Genomic DNA, 15,233 nt, shown 5'->3' on the forward strand with positions numbered 1-15,233 from the left:
GGAAGATTTATTCCCCTTTTTGAGCTAAAGGAGACTGGAGTTTTCTGCTCTCATCCTACAGAGCTCTTGGATAATGTTTTATTTATAATACTTTTAACTGAATTATTTTCCAATTTAAAGCTTTTTTTCTTCTTTATTCAGCAATTGGACATGTAAGTAGGATTGGCAGAATCTTGTGGGCGATGAAAATGACTCGTATGGTTTTAATTTAGCAGACGTTGTTAATTAAGTTCAGAAGGAAGTGACTGAGAGTGGAGGTGCATTGCCAGCACCAGTGCTCCTCTCTGTGTCAATGCAGTTGTCAGATACAGGGGTTATTTGAATTCTGTGTACATTAGGACTGGCTGTTGGCAGTTCTAGAGACGATAGCTGTTACTTTTCCCCTGTGTGGCTTTTCCCCATTTTGATTTTACGAGAGACCCCCTTGTTTCTACCAGTCCTGTGTTCTTAAAGAGCTGCAGACAGGAGAGGCCAGACCGAGAGCTGAAGGGTGGAAGAAGTGATTCACAGGCAGAACTCTGAGGTTGCGGGTTCGAGGCTGGGTCATGCCACGAGTCAACGGGCGCAGCAGGCTGAGGATGGGAATAGTGGGCCAAGGCGCGCTCAGCTCTCGCCGACACGGTGCCCCCTGTGGGCCTTCCAGGCCCTTGCAGGCTTGTTGCCCAGGAGGGCGTCCTCACCCAGCCAGCGTGGTAAAAGCCGAGCATCTCCAAGGGCGGGGGGGAGAGTCTGCCCTCGCTGCCTCACTCTCCCCTGTGAGCGGCAGCAGGGTTCGCAGCCATGAGCCGAGGCGTGAAACACACAACTGGCCATTCCAGCGGGCGTGGGTTAACACGCGTAACTGAACCAGCTAAATCTTAAAAAGAGAAAAAAGATGTGATGCTTCCTCCTTGTCACTGGAACAAGAACAGCGCGCAGTCTGTGAGCGAGGGCCGAGTGCCGAGTCAGGCCTCCCCCGTCGCCAGCCTAGTGAGACTCCCAAAGCAATCGGCAGAAGTGGCCACTTCAATCACCCAGCGGCTGCCCACCAGAGCCCTTGGAGGTCATTATAGCCGCACGAAGCAGGCCGCCCTGTGTTTTTAATGACCCCTCTCCAGCATGATGGGTCTGGAGTTGGCAGGAAGGAAACCTCAGCCCACACAGGCTGTCTGCGTGGCTCTCCTGGGGAGATGGCAGCCTGTGCTGCAGAGAGGCTCATGTCTCACATCCACCCTCCCCTCCTTCCACAAACGGGACCTGGGGTCCCCAGGCCTGAGAGCCTTAGGGTGGGGGGGGAGGGTCTACCCTTCCGGGGGCATATGGGTATGTAAATTGACTCTCAGTTGGAAAGAAAAATGAATTCAAAGATATTTAAAAGCTTGTGAGCTGAGACTGTCAGTGTGTAACTACGAGAGAGGCATCAAACTGCAAGTTCCTACGAATCGCAACAAAGGGGGACTCAGACAGCAGGCCTTGTTCGAATCAGCCCTCGAGGAGGCAGGTGGATGGAGAGAATTCGCCTGCATTGTTGCGCCGCAGAGCAACACACACACACACACACACACACACACACACACTGCAGGAGCTGAAATTATACACTCGCCTGCAGGGGCACGCCGCAGAGCTAAAGATAGACCCCCAGCTCCTCGTCAGCTCTCGCCTGCAGGCTCAGCGCAGCTCTCTGCTGCCCTCGGCCCCTGCCGCAGAGTCCTCACCAGACACCCAGCGTCTTCATTAAAACTTACCCCTAGCTCGCTGTGGATGTGTGTTTGAAATCAGGTCAAGATCAGTAAGTTGTAATGTCATAAAGGTATTACTAAAAAAGATCTAAAACACTGATTTAGATTTGAGGACTGTAATCATCTTGGATTTCAGTCAACAGTTTTTGCCCTGATACTGATCATCTTTCCCTCTTTCCATTTTTTTTTTCATTTTAGTGTTTGCATGTGAATGCTACTTTTATAACTTCCTGTTAAATTTGGAATTTGTCACCTCCTCATCCACCTACTGGCACCTTGTAGTCCAATCAGTGCTGCTTCACCACCTGCTCTAATGCGTTCTGCCCAAATAACAAGTGTTCGGCAGACTGATGTTCAAGAGGCATTTCATTGCGTCGTAAAGGTCTGTTAGAAACGCAAAAGATTGCGGAGGCCCTGGATGAACAGCTGGAGAATGGAGGGGCAATATAATGGGACGAATGGGGCTGTAGGTGCGAATCCCCTCGCAGGAGCCCTTCATACCTACAGGCCCTCTGCAGATTCTCTGCCCCCCAGAGCAGGGATGGGCTCTAGGGTCAGGTGTGCACAGAGAGAGGGATCCTGGGGGATCCAGGACGAGTCTGATTACCATGCAGACAGTTCCCTGAACACAGACACCCCTTGTGCCCAGTGCACAGCGCCCCCCCCGGCCCAGGGTCCCCCCAAGGGGGGGGTCACACCATCTTCAGTGCCTGGAGCTGAGCGTCTGGCAGTGCCGACAGCAGGACACAAGCCTGCGGGCCATCAGAGGCACCGACTGCAGGCTGTTACTGGATTTGCAGCTACTCATGCAGATACAGCCCAGTGCTCAACTCAGAAGTGGCAGCCCCAGCATGGGCAGAGAGACAGCGGAGGGCCAGCAGGTCCGCGTACAGCACCTCATCAGTTTAACCGCAGGAGAGTCACCAAAGCCATTCTGCTTGGTGACCCTTGACCCCTGCATGTACATCACCACACAAAGGAACAACTATCATCTGGCCTGCAGCATCCTCCTCCTGTTGCTGCTTTTCCTTCTCTTGGGGATGGATCTCAACGATCCTAATGTTTCTCTCGTGAGGCACCAGAACTTCTTAAGTTCTTTCATGCTTTTCCCCAGATTTCCTGTTGCTTTCCTACACGTTACTGTGCTGTTACCATGAACAACCTTTCAGAGGGCTGTACTGAAAATGGGATCCCAGCCTGGTCTGGTTTCGCTCGGGTGCCTTTGTGAAATGGGAAGGCCGGGCTCAGGGCCCGTCTCTGGACCACACGCAAGACTGGAGTCTCGCTCTCCTGCTCTCTATTTGGGAAGATCAGCGTTCTGCCTCCCTACGATGACTCAGAACCCTGTTGCTAGGAGACGTGTCCCTTGCAAACACACGACCATCTGGTCTTCTAATAAGGAGCCTTTCCCGAGGAGCAGCTCCTCCGTGCTAATCCGCTCCGGAAACAGGGAGCAGGGCGCCGGGACTCGGGCTTGAAACCCTTAAGGACAGCGAGACTGCTCAGCCGATACCCCCCAGCTCGTGCATTCAGAGAAGGAGAAGCAGCGTCAGTCTAATCCTGCCACTGATTATACCTGCAGTCATGATGAAGAGTTTGAGAAGAGCCACTGGACTACAGGACACCTGCAGAGCACGACGTTAGTGCTTCTTCTGGAAAAGAAAACTAGACCAAAGCAGTCCGTAACGCAGGAGAGACAGCCGGACAGCGCCGGTCCCCACTCCTGCCGCCCACAACAGGCCACACCCCAGCACACCGGGCTGAGACCAGAGCAACATGCAAACTCCACCCCGACAGTTTCCAGACCGGAATAAAAACCCAGGACCCACCCTCTGTGAGGTCCCACCACCTTCCTCCTGCCCCTAAACGCCATCTTTTCAAACAGTAACTGGACAAGCTGAAGAATCACACTGGTGCCTCATGCCTGTCTGTCAGAGCTGCCACGAGCTCTGCTGACAGAAGACCAGCACACAGGGGTCACCTGGGGCTTTGATATGATGAGAGTCTTTATTGATGAGGTTCCAATAACACTGTCATCACCTCTGCGTCTTTTACAAAAGACACAAAATTAAAACATTTCCGATTTGTAAAAAAGTAGCAAATACACAGTTCACCCCCTGAGGGGCTCAAGACAGAAAGCACAGCGTATACTACAGAATAACTAAAAAAAACACATTAAATATGACTATTTACATTGTGTAATATATTATAATGTTCACATTCAGAGTGAATATATATATATATTAACATCTGTAGTTTACAATAGCGGACAATGCATTATCTCACAGAGAAAGGGCTATCCACTAAGAGCGGCTTTCAGCCAATCACAGAGAAGGGGCTATCCACCAAAAGCAGCTTTCAGCCAATCATAGTCCTTAATATGCACAAGCAGAATCAGTTGTATTTTTTCTGGTCAGCCAATCAAAGATGTGTAGGCAGGATCTTTGGTTCTGCTGGGTTTTTCAACTGGTTAATTCCCCTGTCAGTCAGTTGTCTTGGTTTCCAGGGGTTCCAATCACAAATGAGAAGGATTAGGAATTAATTCCCTTTAGAGCCACTGGAGTTTACAGACTGCAAGGAGGCAGTGTAACAACACAAGAGAGGCAAAACACTGCAGTCACTTACCAGCCAAGTGTTTACACTATGAACTACTACTCTTTATCAAAGAAATTCTCATGTTTGTACTTGCTCTTGGAATAACACAGGTAACTCAGCTTGGGGAATCCGACTCCAGTCATCAAAGGCCACAGTGTTTTCTGCCCAAGTTAAATTTTCTGAGCTGAAAAAAAAAACCTTTAAAGTCCTTCAGCGGTTTCATGATTAAAATGAAATAAACCAAGAACATTAAAGACTGCTGCCCTGGCACCAGCAATGTTTAAAGATGCTGAACCACACTGAGGCAGCAGGAGCACAAGAGTGTGTTCGGACAGGGGACCAGAACTTTTATATTTGATTGTAACTGATCTGTGGGCCCAAACTCACCCATGCGGGGGTGGAACAGAGGGACTTGGCTCTCCCCAGCGGAAGCAGCCAACACAAACGGTGGACACACACCGGCAGAACTGCCCGGCTGGGAGTACAGACCTGGCCTGGAATCTTCTCCGCATGCAGGGACTCTCTGAAAACACCTACCTGGCAAATCCGACACATCGTCCTAAAGAGAGCTGAAGACACACTGCTCATGGACAGTCAGTGGGAAAGACAAACAGCAAACAGCAGACCAAACCGGTCTTCTGTCCATGAGAGATCAGTGACAACTGACTGCAGGCTTTGCTTTAGCTGCTGCACAGTGAATCTGCTTTAGATAATAACACCATTGAACTGGCAGTGGATACATCTCATCACTGAAATGGTAAAGAAAGGGGAAAGGGTCCACGAGGGTCCAAGTAAGTGCTGAAAAATCAGCAATTCAGGGAAAAGAGGTCAGAAGGGTGAAGATCTGAAGACACTTGACTCAGAACAACGTTTACACACATTCCTAAAACTCACCGACAACAATATCCTGCTTTATCCTGGATGCTTCAATCTTAACCTTCCCAGCAGGCACCTGTCTGGAGCTCTGAATCGTCTGCCTCCATGTTGGGGACGTGAGTGTTATTAAAGAGAGGAGAGACCAGGCCTGGTTCTGCAGAGAGACAACTGATCAGTTCCTACAGGTCACCCTCAGATCATCAGTTTTTACACAGCTGAGTACAGACCCCAGTGTCAATCAGTAAGTACCATGTTAACTCGGCCAGCTTTGGGTCAGGCTGAAACGGAGAGTGAAATTTAGAAAAGGCTGAACTGAAATGGCTCCATGTCTACTTTTCCAAACGGACGACTGGAGGGTGACCTGTAACGCCCACTTACAGCTGCCCCTGTGCCCCCCCTCTCTCCGCCCCCCCCCCTGTGGAGGCGCACGCCTTGACCCTTGACCCCTGTGGTGCGGCGAGGAGGAGAGAGAAGGGGGTGCTTGCACCCGCGGCAGAGGGCCACAGGAGACGGGTGCAGCAGGGGCTCCCTGGGGCTCCAGCCGGTGCTCTTCTCCTCCCGTGAGCAGGGCAGGGCCCCGAAACCAGACGCTTCAGCCCTCCCTGCCGCCGGAGCGCGGCGCTCAGTCCCAGCCGTTGTCCTTGATCATGTGCGCCAGCTCGATGATGAACTTGCCCTCCTTGTACTTCTGGCTGCTCTCGAAGGCATGCTCCTGCAGGGGGCGACAGGAGACCGGGGGTTAATCCGAAGGGCCAGGTGCCCTGTCCACGGCTCTCGGCCTCCCCGTGCTGACAGATTCAGGGGGACACGTCCTGCTCAAGCACACAGACGCTGCTGGGCTACAGAGCTTCGTCGGCACAGCTTGCAGCTCTAATCCCACAGGACACTGGCTGCTTCTTGCGAGAGGCTGGTGTTGTACACTACGGTAAAGCCACAGTAAAGCACAGAGAAACTGTGGTAAAGGCAAGGGAAAGCATGAAGAGACAGGCTTTTAAAAGTACATGTGTGGTAACCAAGACACAAAACTTCTAATCAAGAGGGCTTTCATTAAGGCTGCAACACAGAAACGTCTTTGACATGTGACTCTGAACTCTGGTCTGATGCCACTGACAGTTTCTCCTCCCCCTGGGTATCAGCAGACATGAGAGGACACGGCGTCCGACTCGCCAAGAAGCACAAACTGAGAAATGCAAGTCAGCACCGCTGGCAGTGTGTCAGCGACACAGAAAACATCCTGCCAGGATTATTAATATCTCCGCAGCACAGAGCCTACATCCACAACGCCAGACGAGAGCCCATGACACCTCCTGCCGCCGCTTACTAGAAAGTGTCCTGCAGCGCTCTTGTAAAATATTCCCAAGTAACACTGAAAATTAACAAGTGCTCAAGCCCTGCGTGCTTGCAGGGGCCGGTGGGGCTCACACAGTAACAGGTCTGCTTGATTTCCAGCACTCAGCTGCCTCAATTCACTCAGACCGCTGGATTCAAACCGGTAAATGTTTTCAACTACTCAAGAGTTGGTCATTCAGATAGAAAACTGAATAGTTAAAAGGACATTTCCAGTGTCTGTGAGATGAATCATGTTATTAGTTTTCCGATGGTACTGCATCTGAAAGTGGGGACTGGGATGGAAGAGACTCACGTATTTCCAGCCCAGTGTGGTCTTGCAGTTCTCGCAGTAGATGTCAGCCACAGCGTGCAGGCCTGTCAGCAGCACCCTCTCCTCCGCCGGCCCACAGCCCACGTTCACCCTGCAGGGAGAGCCACCGAGCATGAGCACCCACACCCTGCACCCACTCCCACACCACACACAGCACCTCACCCTGCGCCCACTCCCACACCTCACCCTGCGCCCACTCCCACACCTCACCCTGCACCCACACCCACACCTCACCCTGCACCCACACCCTGCACCCACTCCCACACCTCACCCTGTACCTCACCCTGCACCCACTCCCACACCTCACCCTGCACCCACTCCCACACCTCACCCTGCACCTCACCCTGCACCCACTCCCACACCTCACCCTGCACCCACACCCTGCACCCACTCCCACACCAGACCCTTTACCCACCCTACTCTTTTGTATGGGGTGTTTATATCAGCCTTTTTTTCCATATTCTCTGTCATTTACATTCATACACATTTCAACACAAACCCAGGATAAGCGCTCCCTAACATCGCAAGCCTCTGATGTGTGCCATTGTGTTACCCAGCCTCAGGGGTGCGAACGAAGACACTCACACAGAGTTGAAGAGATAGGCCCGGCCCTGGCTTCCTTGAAAAGACTGCAAGACAGAAAGAAAAGACTCACTGTGAACTGGAGCTGATGTCTCTGGGAGGACAGCTGGACTCAGTGAAGAGCCAGAACTAATAATACTGTCAAAGAGAAATATTCCTGCAGTATTACTGGAGACACTACACTTTCTAACGGAAACATGAGCTCTGTTCCTCTCGCCCTTGCCTTATCAGTGTGCCAGATGAGGCCTAAATGCATGCTCCAATAGACTTTCAGACAAGCTAATGGGAAATTAAAACATGAATTTGCATTTCTAGTTTATTACTGTGAACACAGATGATGTCATTCTTCTACAAATTAAAAAAAACTATTGTCATTATGTACTTATAAAGTTATTGTTCTGCACTGCCCCAGCACAATCTTAGATGGTATTTTCTACAACAGTTATCCTTTCTGTCCAAAGTATTAAACACAGCCCAGCAGGTAGAGTGTCCCCTGGTTCCTGAGGATTATAAAGTAATAGCATACCAGACCTTTTGCATCAATGCACTGTTTAATGGGAAAAATAAAGGCCTCAGAAATTCCCATATCCTCACGAGAGGCATGATTCTCAGTGCACATGCCTGTGCAGCATGACCAAAGGCAACGACAGGCCTGAACCTGATGACACTGAGTCACAGGTTTACAGTACATCCCATCGAACATGGGGGGATTCCCTGGAATTCCTCATCGGACGCAGTTCAGTGCTGCCCAGATCTCAAGCAGAGCTGTATCACCTGTCGTTGGCTACGTGGTCCCATATCTCCTCGGACATCTGCGAACATCTTCCAAGGACGATACAGCTGTACTTGCTGCAGAGATGGACTAAGCTTTAAACGTGGTTATTATCTATTTTATTCTAATGCAGGTATTATCTGTTTTTTTGTTAGAGCTGTATATTACAATTCTCTTTTGTATGGTGAAAAAAGAAGAGTGATCAGCTATTGGTCAGTGTTCCTGCCGCCTGTGAGACAGAGAGTGTCTGTTCAACGTTACTGTCTGGGATCCACTGAAAGCTTTGTATTAATCCAAGCATTGAATTATTAAAAGATAGTGAACCAAATAATCAAAACACAGATAACATCAATGGCATTTAAAATTAATCATATTCAAAAGTATTCAATAATTCTTTGGCAGAAAGTTTAAACCTGGGACTGAAGCAGTTTAGAACTGAAAGTCTGGTGATGCTGCAGGATGCTGCAGGAACAGTTGGCCTCTCCTTGATTTCAGTTCAAACCAGCCCCCTGCTGGCACTCCCCTAGATTCCAACCCCAGCTTCAGTTCATGCCCACTATTTGACCCCGCCCCTGCCCCACCCACTCCGTCCTGCCACGCCCACTATTTGACCCTGCCTCTGCCCCACCCACTCCGTCCTGCCACGCCCACTATTTGACCCTGCCTCTGCCCCACCCACTCCGTCCTGCCACGCCCACTATCTGACCCCGCCCCTGTCCCCACCCACTCCGTCCTGCCACGCCCACTATTTGACCCCACCTCTGCCCCACCCACTCCGCCCTGCCACGCCCACTCATCGACCCAACCTCTGCCCCCACCCACTCCCATGATCCGCCTCTGCCCCCTGCACCTTGGAGATGAGCTCGTCGTGGTTGGCCAGGTGGGCGCGGCAGTGGACACAGCTGTAGGTCCGGTGGCAGCTGGGCAGGTAGGCCTGGAAGGTCTTGGAGCGCGTCATCCTGACCATGGGCGGGGTGGGGGGGCGGTGCGGGAAGGGGCTGCCGGCCCAGGACGGCTCGCAGGGGAAGCACCGCAGCACGCAGGTGAGGGCCGTGGTGGGGCGCGGGGGGGCGGCACACACCTGAGAGCAGGACACAGCACAGATCAACAGACCACGCGGTCAGTCCTAACCTTCCCCACACATCAGGCGACTCCCATACCGAAGAGCTCAGGCAGAGACGACTGGAGCCGTCTCGGGCCGGTCTACAAATTACACTTCCACCGTTTTGCAAAAACAGGAGGGGGGGGAAAAACGTTGATGCCAAAACCCTGCAACTCCTCCGGCTGCTGTGCAACTCCCGAGCTCTTACCAGCAGGACTGCACCGCCTGAGGCCCTGCTCCCTAGGCATCACATCAAAAGCACCTGTTGTTGAGCTCTGCTCGGCTGCAAGCCGTCTGAACTCACCGGTAGTCTTTTGCCTTATTTACAACGGTCACCTGTAACAAATTCTGCACCTAATTTGTGCTTCATTGATCTGCTCAACTGCTCCACTTACTGCAGCGCCGTTTAACAGCCTCCTGTGAGGTAATAAGATTTGACTGAATAATATCTCATTGTGACTTATGCCAATGTGCTATTACATTTTAATGAAACAGGCTACATCCACATGACTATTCACCCGTCTGGCCAATCTGTATCCAGCTACTCCAGCTGCCAGCGACGGGAAAGGTGCTGCTTGTACTGTCAAGCCCTGCAGGATGCAGACGGATGATGCCTGAACTTTCACCCGAGATGCAAACCATATATTGATATCATGCTGTGAAAACAAAAAAAAAAAGGTTATCTTGGAAATTTGGTCAAAAGAGGCACAGCTGCTGGAATCCTCTCCTGGCAGCACAACTGTGTGTAAAAATGTCTCGATGGCGAAGAAACACAGAGCAGCTCGGTGGCGTTTGTCCTGACTAGCAGCGCAGCTCAAGAGAAGCCGAGGGCTGTGCTGAGGGAACGAGGGGCTGGCGCAGTTCCTTGGAACTAATGTCTAACCCTTCAGCTGTCATTCACTTCTAAATAAAAGCCAACAGAAATAAAGCAGAGAACCCAAAGCCTGTGTAATAAACGGGACTGGTAAGTAGACTCTGCAATGTTTATATTTTCAGAGCACAAAAAATACTGCAAAATGCCAACCTTTTGATTTGCAACAGCTGTGTTAACTTAGTTTAACACATCTATCCAGAACACTTGCTGCTTAGCAACTTAAAACACGTTCCCTCATATTTTAAATATGTTTAACCTTTGAAAACTAATACCACAGCCATGGTACATTGACACCTGCAAATTAAGATCTCTTCATAAAATGCAAGAGCTTCACCAGCTTGTCCTCCATTTTGTCAAAGTCAAGAAAGACACACCATTCCCAAAATGACTTTCAATACAAGATTATACCACATACATGGATACAAACAAAATAAACATATAATTAATCAGCCTCTATCACTTTGTACGCTTAGATCAGACAGAGAAAGCAACTAGCAGTGAATCGGTATCACTGTGCATGTGATAACATGTAAGAATCTCATACACACAAGAGCTGGCTGTTGGTCCATCTGGCCTGTTTTATAGCTGCTAACTAATCCAAAGATCTAATCCAGACATTTCCTGGAAGAAGCCGGGGGTTTTATCGTCAATGACATGGCTGGGATGTTTCAAGAGCTAAACTAAATGCACTTGTATTTAGTTTCCACTGGTGTCCTCTGGTCTGTGTTTCACAGTTCGCTCTGAAGAGACCAGCTGGGCTGGCTCTGCCAGGGTCATCGAGCATTCTGAGCTCTTGGATCAGACCCAAAGGTGGCAAGACAGCACAGCACTGGGGCCACAGGACCCTGGGGTGCTGCCTGTGTGGAGTTCGCATGTTCTCTCTGTGGTCATGTGGGTTTTCTCCAGGTGCTCTGATTTCCTCCCACAGTCCAAAGACTTACTGGTAGTTTAAGTGGCTTCTGAGAACACTGGATGGATCAGATCCCCTCAGTCTTCTCTGTTCACTTCCTACAGCCTGTCAGCGTAACACACAGCAAAACTATAAATGTCAGATAAGACAAATAAACAACTGACAGGGACTGCAACACTCTGAGCTCTTGGCGGCCATCACAGCACATCCAGCAGGATGACAAGATTTGCGATAATATGCCTGGAGGCAGAGCTCACTGAGGGACTGGGGGCGCAGAGCTCACTGAGGCACTGGGGGGGCAGAGCTCACTGAGGGACTGGGGGGGCAGAGCTCACTGAGGGACTGGGGGCGCAGAGCTCACTGAGGCACTGGGGGGCAGAGCTCACTGAGACACTGGGGGCCAGAGCTCACTGAGGGACTGGGGGGGCAGAGCTCACTGAGGGACTGGGGGGGCAGAGCTCACTGAGGCACTGGGGCGCAGAGCTCACTGAGGCACTGGGGGGCAGAGCTCACTGAGGGACTGGGGGCGCAGAGCTCACTGAGGCACTGGGGGGGCAGAGCTCACTGAGGGACTGGGGGCGCAGAGCTCACTGAGGGACTGGGGGCGCAGAGCTCACTGAGGCACTGGGGGGCAGAGCTCACTGAGACACTGGGGGCCAGAGCTCACTGAGGGACTGGGGGGGCAGAGCTCACTGAGGGACTGGGGGGGCAGAGCTCACTGAGGCACTGGGGCGCAGAGCTCACTGAGGCACTGGGGGGCAGAGCTCACTGAGGGACTGGGGGCGCAGAGCTCACTGAGGCACTGGGGGGGCAGAGCTCACTGAGGGACTGGGGGCGCAGAGCTCACTGAGGCACTGGGGGGGCAGAGCTCACTGAGGCACTGGGGCGCAGAGCTCACTGAGGGACAGAAATCTCTCTCCTGGGTCTCAGAACCGTAGTTAATATGATTACTGCTCTTGCTTAATATGGAAAATGTCATTCAGTCAGTCACAGTCCAGATTTATCACAGCATCTCTGCACTGTCCACCTTCTGTCCACTAAAGCAGGGCTTCTCCACTGCGATCCTTTCAGACCTGCTCAGGCCAGTATCTCATACTTCCTGCTCTGACTGCCACTCTGCTCCTGCTGATCAGCAGCTAATTAACGAGTTGGCTGCAGCGAACTTCTCGAAGGGAGCACGCAGCAGTGAGCTGAGCAGTCCAACGCTAAAATTTAGATCAGAGCTCAAATTTGAACTGGACAAGCAGTTGTTTTTGCTGCAAACGAGTGTTGTCTAGACTGCATCCTTTCTTGTTGCTGTTTTCTCCCAGCATAGGTTTAATCATTTCCTTTCTCTGTCAGAGCAACAAAATGTGAAAACTGCTCAAGGGTCTGAATACTTCTTCTAGGTACGGCATTTCTTTTTTATAGCTTTTCCCATTTGTAACTCCTGTAAGAAAGAGGACAGGGAATTCCCTCAGCTGTTACACTGCGAGAAATAACTTTTAATCAAGACAACCTTTTGAAGACTTTATTTTATTGACACAAACAAGATTACTTTCCACTTTTGCATGCTAATGCCTGGTCATTTCCATTGCTCACGTGAGCATGACGCCGGCCAGCTGCGACCAGGATTCTCCAAACCTGACGGCGCGCCAGACGAGAGGTAGGCTTGATATTATTAACAGTGCTTCCTGAGACTTGCTGGGCGCTCACAGAAGCTAGCAGTGACATCAGCGAGAGATGCCGCTCTCCACCAATCGGCACAAACTCTCCCGTCAGGCTCTGCGGAGCTGGAATCGTGTCAGAAGCTGAACAGGTCCGCAGGAGGGCGTTTTGAAGTAGCATGCCCACGATTCCTTCCCTCCAGACAGGGAGCCCGGAGCTGCTACTGTGAGCCGAGAATTAAAGAGACAAGGAGTTAATCAGCCAGGTTCCTCTTGCTGTGGTTACGACTCCTGTGGGTTTCTGCACACCGACGTCAGGGAGAAACGCGCTGCTCCTCCAACGGGCTCGAACTCTCCTGTCGGGCTCTGTGAAGCTTGAAAAGCGTCCGCTGGCCAACACCTCTGCAGGCTGGCCGAGCCGAGAAGCAGGTCTGTGTGCCCCAGTCGCTCCTGTGCGAATACAAGCACCGGAAACAGCCGGCAAGTCCATACTGGTGAAAAATGCTCATCAAACAAAAACCTGTTGAGATCAACTTTTTTTAAAGAAAACTGGAATTTTCCGTGAACTTCACGTTATTTCAGATGAGATGCAATATGGAGAGGGGCGGAATGAGCAATTCACGGTGAAGACATCTACGCACACCAACAGGGGGATGGCCAAGATGACCAGTGAGGTCATATGCAAGACGTCCAGTGTCAGCGCAGCGCCGGCGCTGCTGAGGCCGAGCCCTGCGATTCACACCTCCCGTCCTGGATCGCCGAAATACCCAGCACCAGCGTCGCGTCCGTCCTCCGGCGTGTCTGATCCGTTCTTCCTCTGCTCCAGCTGTGTGAACAGCTGCTCGCGGGCGACCAATCAGAGCGCACGAAGGGCCACCAGGAGGTCAGAGGTCAGCGGCACGCAGTCCAGCGGGGAGACGAGCGTCCTGTGGGCTGCGGTGGGGTGCGGTGACAGCGATCAGGTGTGAGGAGAGCTTTCTCATTGATCTCTGAATCACCTACCCAAGCTGGGGGGAGGGAGCCAGAGACTATCCCAGCAGGCAATGGGAGCAAAGCAGGACACACCTGGACGGGACGCCAGTCCATCGCAGGGCAGACGGATTCTGCAGAGCTCTGACCGCCACACAGTGAGCATCTCGGGGAACCACACTCTGCTGACCCCTGCAGTGTCTGGAGTCGCAACACCAGGGTCTTTGCTCCTTACGTCTGTCCAGGCTGCTGGCCGCCCCAGACCGGCTTGCCTTTATCGCCCTCTCTGCCTCCACACAGCGGGGGGCTGGAAGGCTGTGGGGCTGCTCAGACCTCGAGGTCTCTCTGCCCCCCGAGTGTTCGGACACGTCTGAGTCCCGGGGTCTTCCGCAGAGCCACATGTTCCGAGCCCTTGCCGTGACTCCGACCGCGACTGCAGGAGTCCGCAGGCCCCCAGGGGTCAGCCGCCCTCAGACTGGGAAACACGGCGGTCAGGCGGTCCTCGGCCCCGGGTTCCCCCCTGGGGTCACTCTATCAGCTGGCCAGCTGCAGCAGGTGCCCAGGCCGGAGGTCAGAGGTCTTCCAGCTGACCACACGTCTGCAGTTCATCAGCAGCAGCCGCGTTCAGGCCCCAGCGAGCCCCGGGACTGCTCCTCCGGCCGGGCCGGGTAAGGGCTGCGGCCCCGGTCCACCACCCTGCTGGACTGTGAGGAACCAGACAAGCCGCAGGACCACGCGAGACCCCTCCCCCGCGTGAGCGGGCGTCGCGCGAGGAGCCCAAGCGGTGCCGCATCGCCAGGACAGCGCGTGCAAGCCGACGGCGCGTGCGGCAATCCGGGGCCACCTGCAGTGCCGAGACCGCCCTCCCCCCCCCCAAAAAAAAAAAGTATAGCGCGAAGGAGGAAAATTAACAACAAGCTCTTAAGACAACACAAAGCACGTCTTTAATAAAGCGTAGTCTCTGGTTCCGCAGCAGCACCGCGCTGTAACACATGACGACTAACTGCGCGTCCGCAGCACGGGGCAGCCCGCGAGACACGCACGCCCCGTGCCAGCTCTCGTGCCACCCCGCGCTGCGGCTGCCCCAGCCCTCGCGCACCCCCCCCCCCGACTCCTCATCCTCCCGACGTCGCACCGCGGCAGAGTCTCCCCGAGCGGAGCGCGGCTCGCTGTTTACCTCTGAATGAAAAGCTGTGTTTATACAGGCTGCGTGCGCTCTCCCCCTGGCTTCTGGGAAACGCCAACTTTATGGAAAGCGAGTCCTTCGAATCCGTCCTGCCCGTGTCTCCGTGTCTCCCTGTGTCCGTCTCCGTGTCTCCGTGTCTCCTGTCAGCCGCGCTGCTCCCGGGATGCGGCGCTCAGACTGAGCTCGTCCGCGAGCCAGCGGCGCACTGGAGCGCGGCGCGCGCCTGACTGACAGCCGCGCCGGCCAACGGCGGCCGCCCGCCGGCATAGCAACACTGCGCTCATTGGCCGGCGGCCGACACACCCGGCCAATCGCAGGCCATATTCTAATCTACCTGCAGAGG

The 15,233-nt window shown here is 53.0% G+C and overlaps 1 protein-coding gene across 3 annotated transcripts; it reads right to left on the minus strand.

The window, feature by feature from the left end:
* Window positions 1–3,706: 3,706 nt before the first annotated feature.
* ypel2a (yippee-like 2a) lies at window positions 3,707–15,110 on the minus strand. 3 transcript variants are annotated; one of them, XM_069184417.1, is made up of 6 exons: window positions 14,882–15,110; window positions 9,054–9,284; window positions 8,206–8,280; window positions 7,435–7,478; window positions 6,832–6,940; window positions 3,707–5,901 (listed from the first exon to the last, which is right to left on the minus strand). In XM_069184417.1, exons 2-6 carry the CDS (start codon window positions 9,168–9,170, stop codon window positions 5,812–5,814), a joined length of 435 nt encoding a protein of 144 aa, XP_069040518.1. In that variant the 5' UTR covers window positions 9,171–9,284; window positions 14,882–15,110; the 3' UTR covers window positions 3,707–5,811. The 3 variants fall into 3 exon arrangements, with proteins under 3 accessions (XP_069040518.1, XP_069040519.1, XP_006640863.1); XM_069184418.1 differs by lacking the exon at window positions 8,206–8,280 and having other exon boundaries at window positions 14,882–15,104; XM_006640800.3 differs by lacking the exons at window positions 8,206–8,280; window positions 14,882–15,110 and adding an exon at window positions 9,824–9,961.
* Window positions 15,111–15,233: the final 123 nt, after the last annotated feature.

The sequence above is a fragment of the Lepisosteus oculatus genome, chromosome 26, assembly GCF_040954835.1.
Source record: "Lepisosteus oculatus isolate fLepOcu1 chromosome 26, fLepOcu1.hap2, whole genome shotgun sequence".
NCBI classification, from domain to species: Eukaryota; Metazoa; Chordata; class Actinopteri; order Semionotiformes; family Lepisosteidae; genus Lepisosteus; species Lepisosteus oculatus.

Coding starts and splice junctions, on each gene's coding strand:
- ypel2a (XM_069184417.1), bottom strand. CDS start 9,170: ATGGTCAGGATGACGCGCTCCAAGACCTTCCAGGCCTACCTGCCCAGC. Junction 7,479..8,205: donor GACCACGTAGCCAACGACAG/GTGATACAGCTC, acceptor TCTGTCTTGCAG/TCTTTTCAAGGAAGCCAGGG. Junction 5,902..6,831: donor CCACACTGGGCTGGAAATAC/GTGAGTCTCTTC, acceptor CGCCCCCTGCAG/GAGCATGCCTTCGAGAGCAG.